Genomic DNA, 17,107 nt, shown 5'->3' on the forward strand with positions numbered 1-17,107 from the left:
ACATCAACTGCAGAGCAACCTCAACACAGCGCTCTCCCTTCTCACCTCCCTGGGCCTTTGTGTGAACACCTCCAAATCGCATCTCACACCTACCCAGGACCTCAAGTTCATAGGGGCTCTTCTTCGCACTTCTCTGCACTGTGCTTTCCTCCCCGAGGACCGGGCATTGACTATCATTGCCTTAGCCAAGTCAATTCAGCAACAACCTCATCAGTCTGCATTCACAATCCAACGCCTGCTGGGCCTCATGGCCGCAACAACATCTGTCCTTTACTTTGCCAGACTAAGAATGAGGCAACTACAGCTCTGGTTTGTGCGAGCCTACCATCCTCTAGTGCAACCGCAGACCGTGGTACTCACTGTTCCCCAGAGAGTACTTCCATCTCTCACATGGTGGACTGTACCCAGCAACCTCCTCGCCAGCATGCCGTTTCTACCAACTCCTCCGATGGCTGTTGTGACAACAGACGCCTCAAAGTGGGGATGGGGAGCCCACTTAGAGGACAAGACCGTCAGGGGGCTTTGGACCCCCGCTGAGAGGGCCATGCATATAAACTGCTTAGAACTGATTGCTGTGCACAGGGCCCTCCAATCCTTCCTTCCACTGATCAGGGGTTGCAGGGAGGAACCAGATCCCTCCGGCTGTGCCGTATTGCCATACTGCTCTGGGAATGGTGTATCAAACACAACATCTGCATAACTGCCATCCACCTCCCAGGTGTGGAGAATGTTCTGGCCGACTCTCTGAGCAGGTTTCGCATAGACGACCACGAATGGTCCATCAATCCGACCTACCTTCGTCGCATCTTCTGATGCTTCGGGACACTCAAGGTGGACGTCTTTGCTTCCAGGGACAATGCCAAATGTCCTCGATTCTATTCCAGGAGAGGCAACGACGCCTTTCTACACAACTGGAGAGGCCCTCTGCACTACCTCTTTCCACCAACCCCCCTACTGACACGGGTGCTGATAAAGATCACACGAGACGGCACGGACTGTATCCTCATTGCCCCATGGTGGCCGCGGCAACCGTGGTTCACGAGTCTCCTACAAATGTCTGGCCACACTTACCGCCGCCTCCCTCCGGTGGGAGATCTCTTATCCCAGGCCAATGGTCAGGTACTACATCACAACCCTCAGGTGCTGGCCTTGACAGCCTGGAGAATACACCATCCTCCCTCTCCGCGGAGGTAGCCAACATCATTCTCAACGCAAGGAAGCCTTCCACTAGACTCTCGTACCAACGCAAATGGAAGCGCTTCTGCTCATTTGCAACAACCAATCATCTGCAACCAGAATCAGCACCTCTTAACCTGATCCTCGATTATCTACTTTCTCTACAGAAATCAGGACTCTGCTATTCATCCTTAAAAGTTCACCTATCTGCAATTTCGGCGTTCCATAACCCTGTGGACGGCAAAACGGTTTTTTCCCATGCCTTATCTAGGTCCTTTCTTAAGGGCATGTTGCACCTCTATCCACCAGTTAAACCCTTCGTTCCGACTTGGAGTTTATCCCTAGTTTTTTCCTGCTTGATGAAAGCCCCCTTTGAACCTATGGCTACCATAGACCTCAACCTTCTTTCCTGGAAGACAGTGTTGCTAGTCGCCCTTACCTCGGGCAAACGGGCAAGCGACTTATGCGCCTTCCGCCACGATTCTCCCTTCACTATTTTTCACAAGGACAAGGTTGTTCTGCGGCCGGACCCCGCATTCCTTCCCAAGGTTGTTTCCAAGTTCCACTTATCGACTTCAACTTCTCTGCCAACGTTTTTTTCCAACCCAACCGACCCAGGACAACGGGCCCTACATTATCTGGATGTTAGAAGGGCTTTATCTTTCTACCTTGATCGTACACAACCTTTCCGTAAGGACCCTAATCTGTTTGTGGCCTACGGTAAACCTCACAAGGGACACAAAATCTCTACCCAGAGACTATCTAAATGGGTAGTTAGTGCCATCAGGTTGTGCTATGAATTATCGAAACAGCCTTTACCCGAAGGCCTGAAGGCCCACTCTACAAGGGCAGTTTCGACTTCTTCGGCCTTTCTACAGGGCGTCTCCCTAGAGGACATCTGTGCTGCTGCATCTTGGTCCTCTCCATCCACGTTCGTCTCCCATTATGCCCTAGACGTTCGTGCGAGACGAGACGCCTCCTTCGGCCAAGCGGTCCTCAGGTCCATCTTCCACTGAAGCCAGGGGTGAGTGCATCCGCTTACATCCTTATACTGTATATTGTGGTTTATATTGTGGTTTATTTATTCAGTGACTATCTCTTTCCTTCACCAGCACCCTCCTCCAGGGCATTCAGCTGGCTAGTCACCCATGTGTGGGACTGCACAGAGACCACGAAGAAGATAAACAGGTTGCTTACCTGTAACTGATGATCTTCGAGTGGTCATCTCTGCAGTCACACACGCCCACCCAGCCTTCCCCGCTGCTGGCCTCTTGTAATCGTTGCTTAACCTTGTATACTGTTAGTGCCATTGGCGGCTGGAAGAAACTGAGTGGAATGGGCGCTCTCCCCCCGCTCCAGGCATGCGCAGTCGCTGCCTGCTCCCCAGGGCGGGAGGAAAGCGCGCCAAAAGACGCTATAGGCGAGCTATTGGAGCTCCGAGGTATGGATCCGTTGCCTGCGGCAAGACCCATGTGTGTGACTGCACAGATGACCACTCGAAGATCATCAGTTACAGGTAAGCAACCTGTTTTTCTCTTCCTTGTCTTGTGCATTTTGCTGTCTGACCTGAAAATCTGTTTACTTGCTAACAGCCATTAAAGAGAGATTCTGGGCCAATCAGGGAAAGAAGCAAGCAAAATGAGCAGGAAGGGAAAAAATGAAAGCAAAATCATGGATCCTTGAAAAACATATTTGGACAGGTATGGGGCATGAGTGCCCTCTCTAGGGCAGGAAGTAAGGCTAAGGTTTTGCATGATATGCATATCTGATGTCTCTCTTATAGACTGGTGTGTGCAGGTTTCTGTATTATCCTTCAGAAAGTAAGAGGCCTTGGTTTCTCTAATGTTCCTTTTACAACTGTGGGCAGTTTTTCTGTTGATGGTCCACCCATTAAAAAAATCTTGTTTGGGAGCCTACCCTAGTTCACAGGAAGGATTAGGAGGAAATACAGGGATTTTTTTGTTAGGAATGGAGATCCTGTGTAAATTCTACAAGTACTAATAGCACTCCAGGCCTCACAACATGCATAGGCAATATCACATAGCACTCTCTGTTGTGATTTCAAGAGGGGAGAAGGTTCAGAGCAGCTGTCAGAAGAATGCTAGTTGTTTTGAAGCAGCTTCTCTTTCCTCATGGAAGGCTGTAAAGTTCTTTGGATACTAAGGAAATAATGACACAACATAGTTGACATGGAGAACAATAATCCATTGTGACACCTTCCTCAAAAACTGCTGTGAGATTTCCAGGCTTGCATGTGTGTTTGTTCTTCATGACCTGGGCATCTCAGAGTCAGCCTTAAGCTTGGATGTAATGAAAAGATTGTTCCGTTTGTTGTGCAAAGGCACAAAAAGAACATTTCTGTTACCCAGCTTAACAATATCTTGCCAATTGATAATATCGATTGTAAAGGAGATGCCTATCATTTGCTTCCTTTTCATTCCTAAGTTTCTTTCGCATGGTCCAGACATATCTTGTACTAGTTACAATTGACTCTTTCTCATCTGTTGTATTGTGAATGAATTCGGCTTTTATTGTTTTCAGTGGGGCAAGTAAACTACCCAAAAGTAGCAGATAATTCCTCCTTCGATGAGGACAGCAGCGATGCCCTGTCCCCAGAACAGCCGGCCAGCCATGAATCCCAGGGGTCTGTGCCATCCCCAATGGAAGCTCGAGTTGGCGAGTCGCTTCTCACCCCCACAGTGGTATCACCTGCTCAGGTAAGAATGTGCAGTGTTGGCTCCTGTTGTGCTCCTCAGTCTCAAGTGTTCTCAAGCAACACCAGTGCCCTGAACCCTGGAGAAAAAACGCCAAGCAAATGATTGATGACAGCAATATATTCACCAAACAAACAAACAAAAATCTTCTGATGCCTGAATCTTAAAATGGTACTAATGGTTAATTTGTGAAGGATAGCAGATGGAAAGGAATGCTTGGTGATAACTCAGCTGGGGAAAGGATTGGGCTCGGGGCCTTGGTCTTTGATACTGGGAATTGTATTTGCTCAGAGAAATTTATTTCTAGGTGTGAATCTGAGAAATGAAATGTAAACACCCCCAACCCCCAATAACTAGGGCCTGCATCACTTACTGCACCATGAACAAACTGGTTTGTTTGTGAGAAGAACAAACCAGGAAGTCCTCAGGCTTCAGACTGAAGATTGGCTGGTGTAGAACTAATCAGATGTGTTGTTACATCCAAGCAAATTATGGTTTTCTTTCCTTTTTTGCATAATTTGTTTCTTGTCTGTGAACCCTTGTAAACTATTATTTAGTCGTGGTTTGTAAGCAAAAAACAAAATAGTTACTTGTTAAAGCGGTCAGTTTGGACCTCACAGTAAACTGCTGTTAGTTCTGATTGAAGGATATCTTCAGTCTGAGTGCAGCATTGAGGGGCAGAGGGGAGGGGGTGGGGATGCAAGGCTAGTTACCTTCTGGCTTGTTTTTGTCACCAATAAGGCATTTTGTTCGTTTTGCTCTCTTTGGTCTGAATGCAGCCATAATCTCTATGCTGTGTCTTCATAGAATAATTCTGCCTTGTGGTGCCCTGTTAATGTGGATGTGTGTACTCTGGTTTATTGTTGCAGGTTGCATCTCAATTAAAAGCCAGTGCAGATCCCTGTGACAATCCTTTCCTGCCTGAGCACCCACCAACTCCCCTGCCACCGCTGCCACCTCCGGTGCCGCCTAATCTCACCAATGGAGTTGCCACTCCTGCTGCCAAACCACTTCCAACCCTTATTAAGGTAGATTTCATGCAGAGGTTAACATGTGGGTTAAAAACTGGGAATAGTAATCAAATCCACTCAGTTATCGGTTGAGCCAGAGATGCTGAGTAGACAGGTCTTGGCTAACCCCCTTTGCAGTCTCCTTTTAAGCATTTTCTTAAATGCTTAAGAAAAGCACTTCTTAATGATACAGAGGTCTTCATTTACAAAGTATTTATGTATTTCATTTGATTTATTTCAAGTACCAAATTAAAACAGAAATTAAGCCTATGAACTTCTTTGCTCTCCACTGGCACCAGTCTTAATAAAATGCAACTGCTTGGTGGGATCAGAAACAAAATTCTTCCTCTTCAGTATGTGTTGGACAATATATATCAGTGCCTTCTCTGACACAGGAGCTCTTGTAGTCTCTTCTGAACCTAGTAATCTATCAGCAGAATCATAAATACTTCATGTCCTACTTATGAGACAAAAAATGTCTATTAGAGAATTGCTAAGAATTTTATATTTTGTCCGAAAAAAGGTCAGTGAATGGTGTTTCAGGACAAACCATTAACATGTAATGCATTTTTATATAGTTATGTCATTGGCATTTTTTAAAATGGAAGAGTCTGGTATATTTTAGTGAAAAGCTACGTGAGAATCTCTGTGTGTATGTTGTACCTAAAGATCTCTTAAGGGGACTTGGTGTATGTAACCAACATGATGAATGGGCCAATCATTGCTGTCTCTGCCTTTGTAGTCTTTATTCTTGCTGTCATAATCTCTGACATTTGCCTGATCCCTCTGTTTTCTGACTTCAACATAGCAAAGCCAGTCCAAGTCTTCCTGTGAGAAATCCCAGCGCAGCAAGAAATCCAAGGAGCCGAAGCCGAAAGTCAAGAAACTGAAATACCATCAGTATATTCCACCAGACCAAAAGCAGGACAAAGGAGCCCCTCCCATGGATTCATCTTATGCCAAAATCTTGCAGCAACAGCAGCTCTTTCTGCAGCTCCAGATTCTGAATCAGCAGCAGCAACAGCACTACAACTATCAGACCATCTTACCAGCCCCACCAAAGTACGGGTTCCCACGTCTTGCTGTTTGTTCTTCTCCATTTTGTGGGAGTCAGAGCCACAGTTACCTACCTGTTCTTTTCATCTTCAGCAGAAAATGGGGGCTTGCTGCAAAATGAGAGACGGGGAATAGGTCATGCCACGTCACCCACTATTATCCTCTCATCCTGAAAACTATTCAGTATTGTAGTCAGTCACATTCCAGATCTAGAGAGGTGCATAACTTGCCACTTGAAAAGTTATCTTATTGCATGAATGTGGCAGAGTTACAGAAGAAGCAGTGAAGTGTAAGGCAAAATTATCAGTATGCTGTCGGAGGGGGGGGGGGCAATATTTATGTAAGCATTCTGAAAGAGTCTGGCAGTATTACTTTGTGTCCTTCCCCTCCCACCCCCTCCATCAGTTTTTAATAAAAGCTGCAGGGTATTTAATTGGCTGTGCCCAGTAACAGGTAGTAACTTCAGTCCTGGCTAGTATTTTTGTGGGCACAAGGAGAGCAAGCAAATTTGTCAGTTGCCAGTGTTGGTCTTGGGGGATGGGGACTTCCAGGGGATTCTCAGGAATGGCTTGGAGGGAATCAGTGCAAACTGCCCCCCTTGGCCATGGAAGTTCTAGGCAGAATCCAACCCAATTGCTGCTTATTTGATAGCATACATCTTTCCATACAACTTCTTTCACATTGAGCAAACTATGGATGATTGAGCAAAATCCCTGATCTTTTGAGTGTATTGCAGTAAGAAATGGAGTCCATAACCACTAAACAGGCAGCACACACTGTAGCTGCCAAAATGAATTTTCCTAGCAGTCACTTTGGCCGTTTTCCCACTTACCTTACCCCGGAGCGACGTCCCTCTTCACCGCGCTGCGTCTGTGCGGATTTCGCACAAACTGCTGCGCAGAACCAGGAAGAGCCGCGTAGTCCCGGGGCTTTTGCGTCGCAAATGTAAACCGCCAAAAAGCAGTTTACATTTGCAACGCAAAAGCCCCGGGACTACGCGGCTCTTCCTGGTGCTGCGCAGCAGTTTGTGCGAAATCCGCGCAGACGCAGCGCGGTGAAGAGGGACATCGCTCCGGGGTAAGGTAAGTGGGAAAACGGCCTAAGAGTATGCATTCAGATCTACCTGTGCAGAAGATATGCCTGAAAAATACCATCAGTATTTTTTGGGTATATTTCAATTCCCCAAATATATCTGTGTTCTCTTGAGAAAACTGGGCAGGGAGGTCCTGAGAAAATCCCGGATATATTTGGGTATTACCAGTAGTTTTGAAAACAGTGGAGAGGGAGGAGCAGATTACTCCCAGCTCTCTTCCGTTTGTCAGGCTTCTGCTGCAGTCGCTTTAGAGATGGCAGAAGACAGCCCAAGGATCAGCTATGCTGGGTGGGGTGGGGTGGTGGGAGCAGACTGTTCCTGCTGGCTCAGCTTGGGGATGGCTTCTTGTACAGCCTGGTTTAAACTGGGCCCCAGGAGAAGCCATCCCAGCGAGAACTGCAAGTGGTGGGGAGACCTCCTCGCAACATGCAGATCCTGGAACCAGCACCTGCTGAAGGGCAGTTTAAACCATGCTGCAGGAGAAGCCAAGCCAGCCCCTTGATTGGGCTGGTTTAAAAAATATATATGATATTTTTCTTCTTAGGTCTATTGGAGCCAAAAAAATTCAGGATTCTTGAAAAATCCTAGGTTCCAATACCCATACTGGCATTGGGATACTGGGCTTTTCAGAAATGCCAGGTTTTTTTTTGGGGGGGGGGGTGTCCAATAGACATGACTGAAAAATACCGATTAAAAAAATAAATAAATTGCACACTCCTAGCAGTCACTAAGCCAGGAACATTTGTGCTTGCTGTATCTTGCAATCTGGCATCATGGAAGAGGTCTGCAAGAGGTGTTGGCTTCCCATTGGTGGGTGGGGAATGGGCAGTAGGATCAGCTCTGCCATGGAATACTCAGCCAGCCTTTCCTTCGCCCTCAGGCCTCCTGGAGAGCAGCAGAGTGGCAGTAGTGCCCCACCCATGCGTAGTCTCTCTGCAGCTGTCAGCAGCACCTCTTCTGTTTCTTCCAGTTCTAACGGGTTGACGCGTCAAAACAGCAGTGCTCCCGCAGGCAAGCCAGGAACTCTCCCTACTAATCTGGATGACATGAAGGTGAGCTCTCACCGCTCTGAACATCGCTTATGTAGAATGGATGGGATATAAGGTTTTTAAAATATGTGTTTTTTTGCTGCTAGTAGAACTGCAGGTATTGAGCTCTTTGCTGCTGTTGTGATAACAGCTGGTTGAATAAGTATGGTGTGGTGGTTATATCGGACTAGAGTCTGGGAGAGCGGGGCAAGTCCCTCACTTGTGGAAACTTCCCCGGACCAGTCACGGACTCTCAGCCTGACTTGCCTTGGATGTTGAGAGGATAAAATGGAGGACAGGGCAACAGTGTTGTAATCCCCTTTGAGGAGAAAATTGGGATCGGAATACCTAAATAAATAAATGCTTTGAGGGTGGAGTTGGTGTTAATTGGCACCAGATGATTGATCCGTCACTGCTTTGAAGATGTCAAAAACCAGAAGGCATTATCCTCCTGATTGAGTTTGTATTGAAGCAACTGCAGCTTTTGATTTAATTCTCCCTCTCTTAGGTGGCAGAGCTGAAGCAAGAGTTGAAGCTGAGGGCGCTTCCGGTGTCAGGTAACAAGACTGATCTCATTGAGCGGCTCAAGACCTATCAGGAGCAGAATGGTACAGCTGCCCACGCACCCACCACTCCAAAGCCCAACACAGCGATCCTCCCCAAAGCTGCGGAAGTGGTGGTAGCCTTCCCGGCTGCTAGGCTGGGCACGGGGCCGGCACTGGTGAGTGCAGGCCTCACTTCAGCAGAAGTGGTGGTGGCCACAGTGGCCGGCAATGGCATGATGAAGTTTGGCAGCACAGGCTCCACTCCTCCTGTGTCTCCGACCCCCTCTGAGCGCTCGCTGATGAGTGCCGGGGATGAGAACTCAACCAGCGGGGATGCCTTTGGGGAGATGGTGACCTCTCCTCTGACTCAGCTCACCCTACAAGCTTCCCCGGTGCAATTTCTGGTGAAGGAAGAGAGCTCCAAAGCCACCAGCTGCAGTTCAAATTCAGTGTCACGGGTAGAGCCCTGTGTTAACCACAGCAAAGACACGGAGGCCCAGGACAAAGACCAGATGCTGCAAGAGAAGGATAAACAGATTGAGGAGCTCACACGCATGCTGAAACAGAAGCAGCAGCTAGTAGAGATGCTGAAGCTGCAGCTGGAACGAGAGAAACGGTCTCAGCAGCCTCTGCCGGCCATGGTGGTTGGGGAGGAAGGTGCAGCTCCAGCCCCTGAGCCATCAGCCTTTGGCACCCCTGTCAAGAATGAAAAAGGTTTTGTGAGTTGCCAATCTATGGGGCAGCCCAGCTGCCCAACTGACCAAGTAAAACCCATTCAGACCACTAGCCAAATGGACACCTCGGATTCAAGCTCTGTGCCAAAGAAAGCAGTGATGGTGAAGCAGGAGGTCCCAGAAGCTGCAATTGAGTCATCATGTCAAGCCTCCCATTTTTTCCTTGGCCAGCAAAGTGGAAGCTTCAGTGACCTCATCAAAGGAGTGCCTCCCCCTACCCTCATCACAGATTCCACTGGCACTCACATAGTGCTCACAGTGACCAATCAGAATGCTGAGAGGCAGGGCCTCTCACATCAGGAGAAGGCGGGGAATGGTTCTTTGCCACAGAAGGTAGGCGTATATGTCATAGCACTTTGCACCTGGGGCATTTTGGTTTTTTACCCAGAGAGTGGCTCTTTAATAATAAGCAAACTCCTAGCTGCTCATTCTCCCTAGCAAGTTAAAACCAGTGTGTATTAAAATGGTATATAATTTGGGCATCCTTCAAGACATAGGAGATCATCTCATTTGCTTTGTCCTTTTCCACGTGTGGAAACCCAGCTGGGTTTGTACTCAGTGTCCTTACAATCCCCACACCACTGTTTTCCTACCCAATCTAGGTGCTGCATCATCTGTCTCTGCAGTTCATCCCTCTGCATGGCTCTTATACCATAGAGCCAGAAGGTGCGGGCACATACTGGGATGCGCACTGACATTAACAGAGGGATGTGTCTAAGGCTCAGGACTGGACATTATGAGTTTCCATGAGCTAGATCTAAGTTCCCTGCAAATGTGAATAGTGTACATGCAGCTCCAAAATGCTCTCCTGGGGGCCATTTGAATTTGGGAAAGTGTCACAGGGTGGAGGAGGCAGGAGCTCCTCCACTGACAATGCCATGGCCCCAGCAGAATCAGGCCCCTGCCTCTCTTTAAAAGGCAGTTCCCTGGAGCACCTGTGTGTCTTAAAGAAGTAACATTTAATTTGAGCCTAGACAGATACTTCTGTTGAATTCAGTGTGCATCACTGACTATGCGTGCAGCTTCTGGCTCTCAGGAATGGTTAGAGGGGGGGCTCTAAAACGTTTGCATCTCTTTCACTCTCAGAGAGTCTCATCGCCTTCTCCGAAAGCATCTATCCAGCAACCTTTAAGCAGCTCTCAACCTTCTGTGCAACAGGCACAAAGTGAACCTGTCAAGAAGGTAACTGCCTATTCTGTTTCCATTGTGGGGTGGGTGGAAAGGGGAGGTTGAGGTGTACAAATTGTCTGCTGAATATGGGACTTGTAAGGCAGATGTCATTTTCCCTACTGAGCTGGCTGCAGCAGAGTGGATGATTCACTGGAAACAGCAGTTATGTCTCTTTTGTTCAAGGGTTAAAAACACTGTCTTTTCACTGACATTACCTATTCCTCAGTGTGGTGGTTAGGATGTAGTAGCAGAATGAGCTGTAAAGCTTTTGGTAGGTCAGCTGTGTTGAGTCTTAGCTTCTCTTCTTTACTGTGAACTTGCCAGAGGCACATGGGGAATAAAAGAGATGAACTGAAATGGGAATGTGTTAAACCTCACTGAGACGGGACTTCTGATGCAGCTGTGCTCATGTCCTGGATGGGAAAGGAGTTTGTGCATAGTTTATGCTAGTGGCTTTCTTTAGTGCAGGTTTCTGTGGAGTTTGATGCAAATTTTGTGAAGGTTTTCATGTAGGACATTCAAACAGTAAGGGATATTATGAGTAGCCTTTTTATAGCAGTAGAAAACACTTTATCACTTTATTGATGGTAGAAGATTAATTGTGGGGTAGTATTTGTTTTTTCACAGCCAGTTCCTATCAAGTTTCTTCAATTTGAATACAGCTTTTACCCAAAAGAGCTTTTTCCCCTCTTCCAGTTCAGGACCTGAATTACTTTCCCCTACTTTAATCTGATTCCTGCTGTTGTGTGTGGGGACTTTGATCTGCCTCTCATTCCTTCTGAAGGGAAAGGAAGGATACCACCCCCCATACCCATGTAAATGAAGGTTGGGATAGCAGATGGCCCCACTGAAAATGCTGCCTCCTGGGGCAGCAGTGCTTTACTTCTCTCTATAGGAACACACAGCAGCTGTTGACATACGTTGAGGAAAGTAAAGGGGTGTGTTTGGGGTTGCCAGTGGGGTGGAAATGACACCTGTTCCTTCTTAGCCATCAAGTCTGCTTTGCTACAGCCCTGTCTTGGATTCTCTTTCTTGATCATGCTGTGAATGAATGTTGAATACTGGCTTTTGCTCTATTGGGTGGCACTTGTGTCATTTAGATAAGCATTATTGTTATATGATTATTGAACATGTATTTGCATGTGCTCATTGTGGAGACTGTAATAGGAAAGAGTGTGTGTGTGTAGTGCTGTCAAGTCACTGCTGCCTTACGGAGACCGTATGAATTAATGACCACCAAAGCAGACATCCTATCCTTAACAGCCTTGCTCAGGTCTTGCAGACTGAGGACCGTGGCTTTCTTTATTGAACCAATCTATCTTACAGTGGGTCTTCCTCTTTTCCTACTGCCTTCTGCTTTCCCTAGCATTATTGTCTTTTCCAGTGATTCTTGTCTTCTCATAACATGACCAAAGTACAATAGCCTAAAGTTAGTCATTTTGGCTTCTAGGGAGAGGTCAGGCTTGATTCAATCCAGTACCTACCAATTTGCCATTTTGGCAGTCCACAGGGGTCATTTTGTAGAAAAATAAGTGGTGGAGCTCATCCAGGGATTGTTATGCAGCTGCACCTGCTATTCAATGGACAAGGTGGGAAGGAGGAGGTGGAACTCTCAGAAAGGTTCAGGAGCTGTGCTCCTGTGAACTCCTGCTGAATCTGAGGCCTGGCGGTCCATATTTATAAAACTCTTCTCCAGCCCCAAATTTCAGATTTCCCTGTCAGCTTACTTCATTGTCCAGCTTTCATACCCATACATAGTAATGGGGGAATACTATATATAGGATAGATGTTTTTGATCACCAGCGACACATCCTTGCACTTAAGAATCTTTTCTAGCTCCTTTTTGGCTGCCCTTCCTTGTCTCAGTCTCCTTCAGATTTCTCCCTTTTGTTGATGGAGCCAGGGAATAGAAAATCTTCAACAATTTCAATTTCATCATTGTCAGCCTTAAAGTTGTGTAATTCCTCAGCAGTTTTCTCTTCCTGATGTTCAGCTTTAATCTTGCTTTGGCATTTTCTACTTTAACTTTCATCAGTAGTCATTTCAAGCCTTCATTGTTTTCTGCCAATATTGTGGTGTTATCTGCATATCTCAAATTGTTAACATTCCTTCCACCAATTTTCACTGCACCTTCATCTAAATCTGAGTTTTCCTTATGGTATGTTCTGCATATAGATTGAAAAGAGGGGGATAAAGTACATCCTTATCTGACACCTTTGCCAATAGGAAACTAGGGGAGGGACAGCGCCTCAGTGGTAGATCATCTGCTTGGTAGGCAGAAGGTCCCAGGTTCAATCCCCGGCATCTCTAACTAAAAAAAAAAGGGTTCAGGCAATAGGCATGAAAAGCCTCAGCTTGAGGCTCTGGAGAGCCCCTGCCAGTCTGAGTAGACAATACTGACTTTGATGGACCGACAGTCTGATTCAGTATAAGGCAGCTTCATATGTGCATATGTTCAATCTCTTACTCCATATTCTGTCCTAACAGTAGCCTCTTGTCCAAAGAATAGGTGACACATAAAAACCGTCTGGTGTTCTGGCACACCCTTGTCTTTTAAAACCATAGCTTTTCATGATCCACACAATAAAAAACTTTTGAAATAAAAGCTGATTGTCATCTGCAATTCTCTTGTATGCTGCAGTAACCAATGTAAATTTGTAGTATGATCTCTAGTGCCTCTTCCTTTTCTGAATCCAGCTTGGACATCTGGCGTTACCAGCCATATATGGTAACAGTCTTTGTTGTAAAGGTTGAGCGTCACTTTACTTGCATGAGAAATTGATGTGATGGTCTGATAGTTGCTGCAGTCTTTGACGTCTCTTACTTTGGAATTGGAATGCAGATTGAGCGTTTCCAGTGTGATGGGGAAAATAAATGCCCCAAATTGCTTTTTGAGTCTTTTGCACTCAAAACATGCTTTTCAGTAAAAGCTGAATTGCCTTATCACTGCTCCAGTATCTGTCATGTTTCCTTCTTTATTTTGTGGTCATGGCAAACAATTTGTAGAGTAAATTTTAGAAGAAATTAAATGTTTCTTTGAAATTAATAGTTCTGTAGGCCTTTGTGGCTATGCTCTTTGTATTCTGTACATGCAGTATCTTTTCTAAAATAAACCCCAACTGTCTTATCTAGTTGTTGGAATAAGGTTTGAAAACGAATGTGTGGACGTGTGCAAAAACCTTTAGAAGGGCTTGTGGGGGCAGAGCTTACATCCCTCCTTATGGCTCTGCTGCTTCTGTTTTCCTTCTGCATATGCTTTACCCTCCCAAGTCTATTCTGAATGATATGAAACCCCAAACAGTGCAACCCAGCATAGGGTAGAAGCAGGATAGTTATGTTTGTGGTTTGCACCCAGAGTGTTTCTTCAGCACAGAATCCATGTTGGCAAAGAGAATGCCCAGCTCTGCCTGAATGCTGTGGATTCCTGTTGACATACGGCATCACAAGACACCTTGGTTGCCGTATTGGATCCTTCCCTTCCCCCTTTAATTAGTAAGTCTGGTATTTCTCTTCTCCTTAACTTTGCATCTCTCCATAGGGCCAAAAGCCAAGTCTGCCAACAGTCACTAGGCAGTTTCCTCAAACAGTCTTGTCTTTTTCAACACCTCCCAACTCGCAGCCCTTCTACCTAAATGGCTTCCACAAAGGATCCCTGAAAGCCAACGTTCCCGGCAGAGCTGGCCAGCCCAGTGTGCCCAAAAAGGTACATGTCAGCAAGCCTGACGGGGGGCAGATGACTTATCTTTTGCACAGGGGATGGTGAGGGGAGAGAGAACCCAAACAGATGTTACAGGCTCATCTATTGGGATTTGTGTCCCTTTGCCATACTGAAATGAGGGTGCCTCTGACATAGTCCTTATTGATAGGTCAGGGCAAAGAGATTAGAAGGATCTGTATAGAGTTGCCAGTCTAGAACTCAAGTGCAATCCGCTTGCAAGCTTTCACATCCAACAAGGCTTAGCTGAAGTTGGAGGGATTCTTCCCACTCTGAATACACTGTGTTACTTTGTTTTGGTACTTACTTGTTGTGAAATGGGATAAATGGGATAAAAATGTACATCCATTCAGGGCAAAGGCAGAAAACACCACTTCACCTTTAACTAGCCCTCCTGATGCCATCACACAACCACATTTGATTGCCTGCACAATGTCATCATGGTGCCTATTTGATCCTTGGTTGTCCAGGATTTTCCTTGGGAAGAACCTCATTTTTAAGAGGAAAGCAGAGGATTTGAGTAGGTGGCAAACTGTGTGCAATAACCAGGTTCAGGGGTGTTTTGAAATTTTTCCATTCTCCCTGACAGTTTCTATGGATGAATATTTGTTAGCAGATCTATTCCAGTCAAGATTTTTTTTTTTGGGGGGGGGGGGGGGGGGGGCTTGGGAAACCAGCAGCACCTCTTGAGCATTTTAGAGACTCGTTTGCTTAGAGTGGCCAGCCTTGAGAAATGAACTTGTTCCACCTCTGAAAGGGCTTCTTTCACTTCTGCTCCCACTCATCTGCTCTTTCTTAGCATCCCACTATGCAGATGTTATCACAGTACCTTTTGAGCAGTTCTGAATTTTGCAGTCCTAGTTGTTGTAAAGAAGACAAAAATAATGATGTTAGGATGTGGTGAGAATACCAGAGCCATGAGTTTCCCCCCCTCCCATATGTCTATGAGAAGCTAGATGAATTTTCCATAGAAAAGGGCCAGTAGACCACATACAGCTTATGGACTCTGCCATGCAACAATCTACAGCTGTGGGCCAAATGAAGTGCAGAATTTTATGGGTCAGAACAGTACTTGTTGGGTTGTGTGTGGCCTACAGGCCATATGTTGTATACTCTTCAGTATTATGAATGTGGTGGGTGGTGTAAATGGCAGTAGAGCCCCTGAAGAGGGAAACAGGAGCTGTTACGTCAGTAGCTATACTGATCATTAGCTGAATAGGGAGAGTTTTGCATCTCAACAATTCACAGAAATGACCCATTTGAGAAGACAGTTCTTGGCTTTTCATGGCCTCTCTTGTCCCTCCGCAGCTTCTCTCACAGCCAGGCTCTCCATCTCCTCCATCTCCATCCCACATGGAACTTGAACAGCAGAACTCATCTTTCTTTGCTGCTGGTCCACCACTGCCTCTCCCTGCATCCTCTGTGTTGATGAAAGAACCACCAGGTTACGAAGAGGCTGTGAAGCAACAACCAAAGCCAGCTGAGGTGAGAATGGCTGCTGTCCCTCAGCAAGTCAGGAAAGGGCAGGCAGAGCTGCTCTTCTGTGGGCAGAGCACATGCTGGACTGCCTGAAGGTTGGAGTTGTCTTGCTGAGCTGCCACAGATTGTGGGTGTCAACCCAGGATACCATTGGGGGTTGGATATCAGTGCCATTCTTGATGAGCTGCAGTGGGCGATTGAGTGTTTTGGCTGACAGATTTGTGATAGTTAGGAGCTGGAAGTTGCAGTGTGCCCCTCGAGTGTGATGTCTAAACAAGCGTCTTCCCTTCTTTCTCAGGAGAATGGCTGTTCAAGTCAGCAGATGGATGACTTGTTTGACATTTTAATTGAACATGGAGGTAAGAGAGGAACAAGTTTTATATCAGGTACCTTTTGGCCTTACTTTCTCTGATGGTCTCTGTGGTTTGCATACATTTGTTTGTTTGTTCAGAAATTGAGCTTTTAGGCTGACCTCCCCTGTGCACACAAGGCTCGGCAGTGAACAGCAATAAAACCTTGTCTTGTCTGCTTCAGCAGGAAACTCTTCTGGGCTTGCAAAGCTGCAAAGAAAATGCAGAATGGATTTTCCATTAAGGTCTCTGTGCCTAGATTTTCTGGGCTCGGAGACCTTAATGAAAAATCCATTCCGCATTTTCCTTGCAACTTTGTCTCTGCTGCAATGTATTTTAATTGAGTGAAGCTTAAGTAGTTTCACTTTCCAGTATTTGTATGGCCAGTTGAAGGTGTTGCTTGCTGGAGTGGTGTCCTTGCAAACTGTTGATACCTTGAGCCAGCTTGTCTCTGCTGAATGAACCTGACAACTGATGCTGACTGAGTATTCTAACCTGGGAAGGAAAGGAAAGGTCCCCTGTGCAAGCACCAGTCGTTTCCGACTCTGGGGTGACATTGCTTTCACAAGGTTTTCACAGCAGACTTTTTACGGGGTGGTTTGCCATTGCCTTCCCCAGTCGTCTACACTTTCCCCCCAGCAAGCTGGGTACTCATTTTACTGACCTCGGAAGGATGGAAGGCTGAGTCAACCTCGAGCTGGCTACCTGAAAACCCAGCTTCCAGGTAGCCGGCTTGAGGTTGACTCAACCTTCCATCCTTCCTGGGAACCCATCGGTAAAGGGGATATTACACCGGAGAGCCATTGCCAATCTGAGTAGACCCATGGGAGGGGGGGGAAGCTTGCAGTGCCCAGCCATTTCATTTCATAGGTTCAGAGCATTTTATATTTTTAGTTTCTGCTGTGATCCTTGTGCTTTTTCTTGAGGTTTTATTTTTAAAATTGTATTGCCAAATCCAGCTATTCCTCTACCTTCCTCTTTTAAACAAAATATTGCAAGAGTTTTAAGCATGGTTGTATTTTGAGTAAAAAAAATAT

At 46.2% G+C, this 17,107-nt stretch overlaps 1 protein-coding gene across 4 annotated transcripts in view; it reads left to right on the forward strand.

Moving 5' to 3' along the window:
* MRTFA (myocardin related transcription factor A) overlaps positions 1–17,107 on the forward strand; it is a 171,815-nt gene that overhangs the window by 151,190 nt on the left and 3,518 nt on the right. For 2 of the 4 annotated variants that reach the window (XM_060245412.1, XM_060245409.1), the window contains 9 exons: positions 3,718–3,893; positions 4,760–4,918; positions 5,709–5,962; positions 7,930–8,101; positions 8,586–9,689; positions 10,443–10,538; positions 14,065–14,229; positions 15,550–15,726; positions 16,019–16,079. In XM_060245412.1, the coding sequence (XP_060101395.1) occupies positions 3,718–3,893; positions 4,760–4,918; positions 5,709–5,962; positions 7,930–8,101; positions 8,586–9,689; positions 10,443–10,538; positions 14,065–14,229; positions 15,550–15,726; positions 16,019–16,079 (2,364 nt within the window). The remainder of the gene's footprint in view (positions 1–3,717; positions 3,894–4,759; positions 4,919–5,708; positions 5,963–7,929; positions 8,102–8,585; positions 9,690–10,442; positions 10,539–14,064; positions 14,230–15,549; positions 15,727–16,018; positions 16,080–17,107) is intronic. The other 2 variants (XM_060245410.1, XM_060245411.1) reach the window with 2 other exon arrangements.

Source organism: Heteronotia binoei, chromosome 8 (genome assembly GCF_032191835.1).
Source record: "Heteronotia binoei isolate CCM8104 ecotype False Entrance Well chromosome 8, APGP_CSIRO_Hbin_v1, whole genome shotgun sequence".
Classification (NCBI taxonomy): domain Eukaryota; kingdom Metazoa; phylum Chordata; class Lepidosauria; order Squamata; family Gekkonidae; genus Heteronotia; species Heteronotia binoei.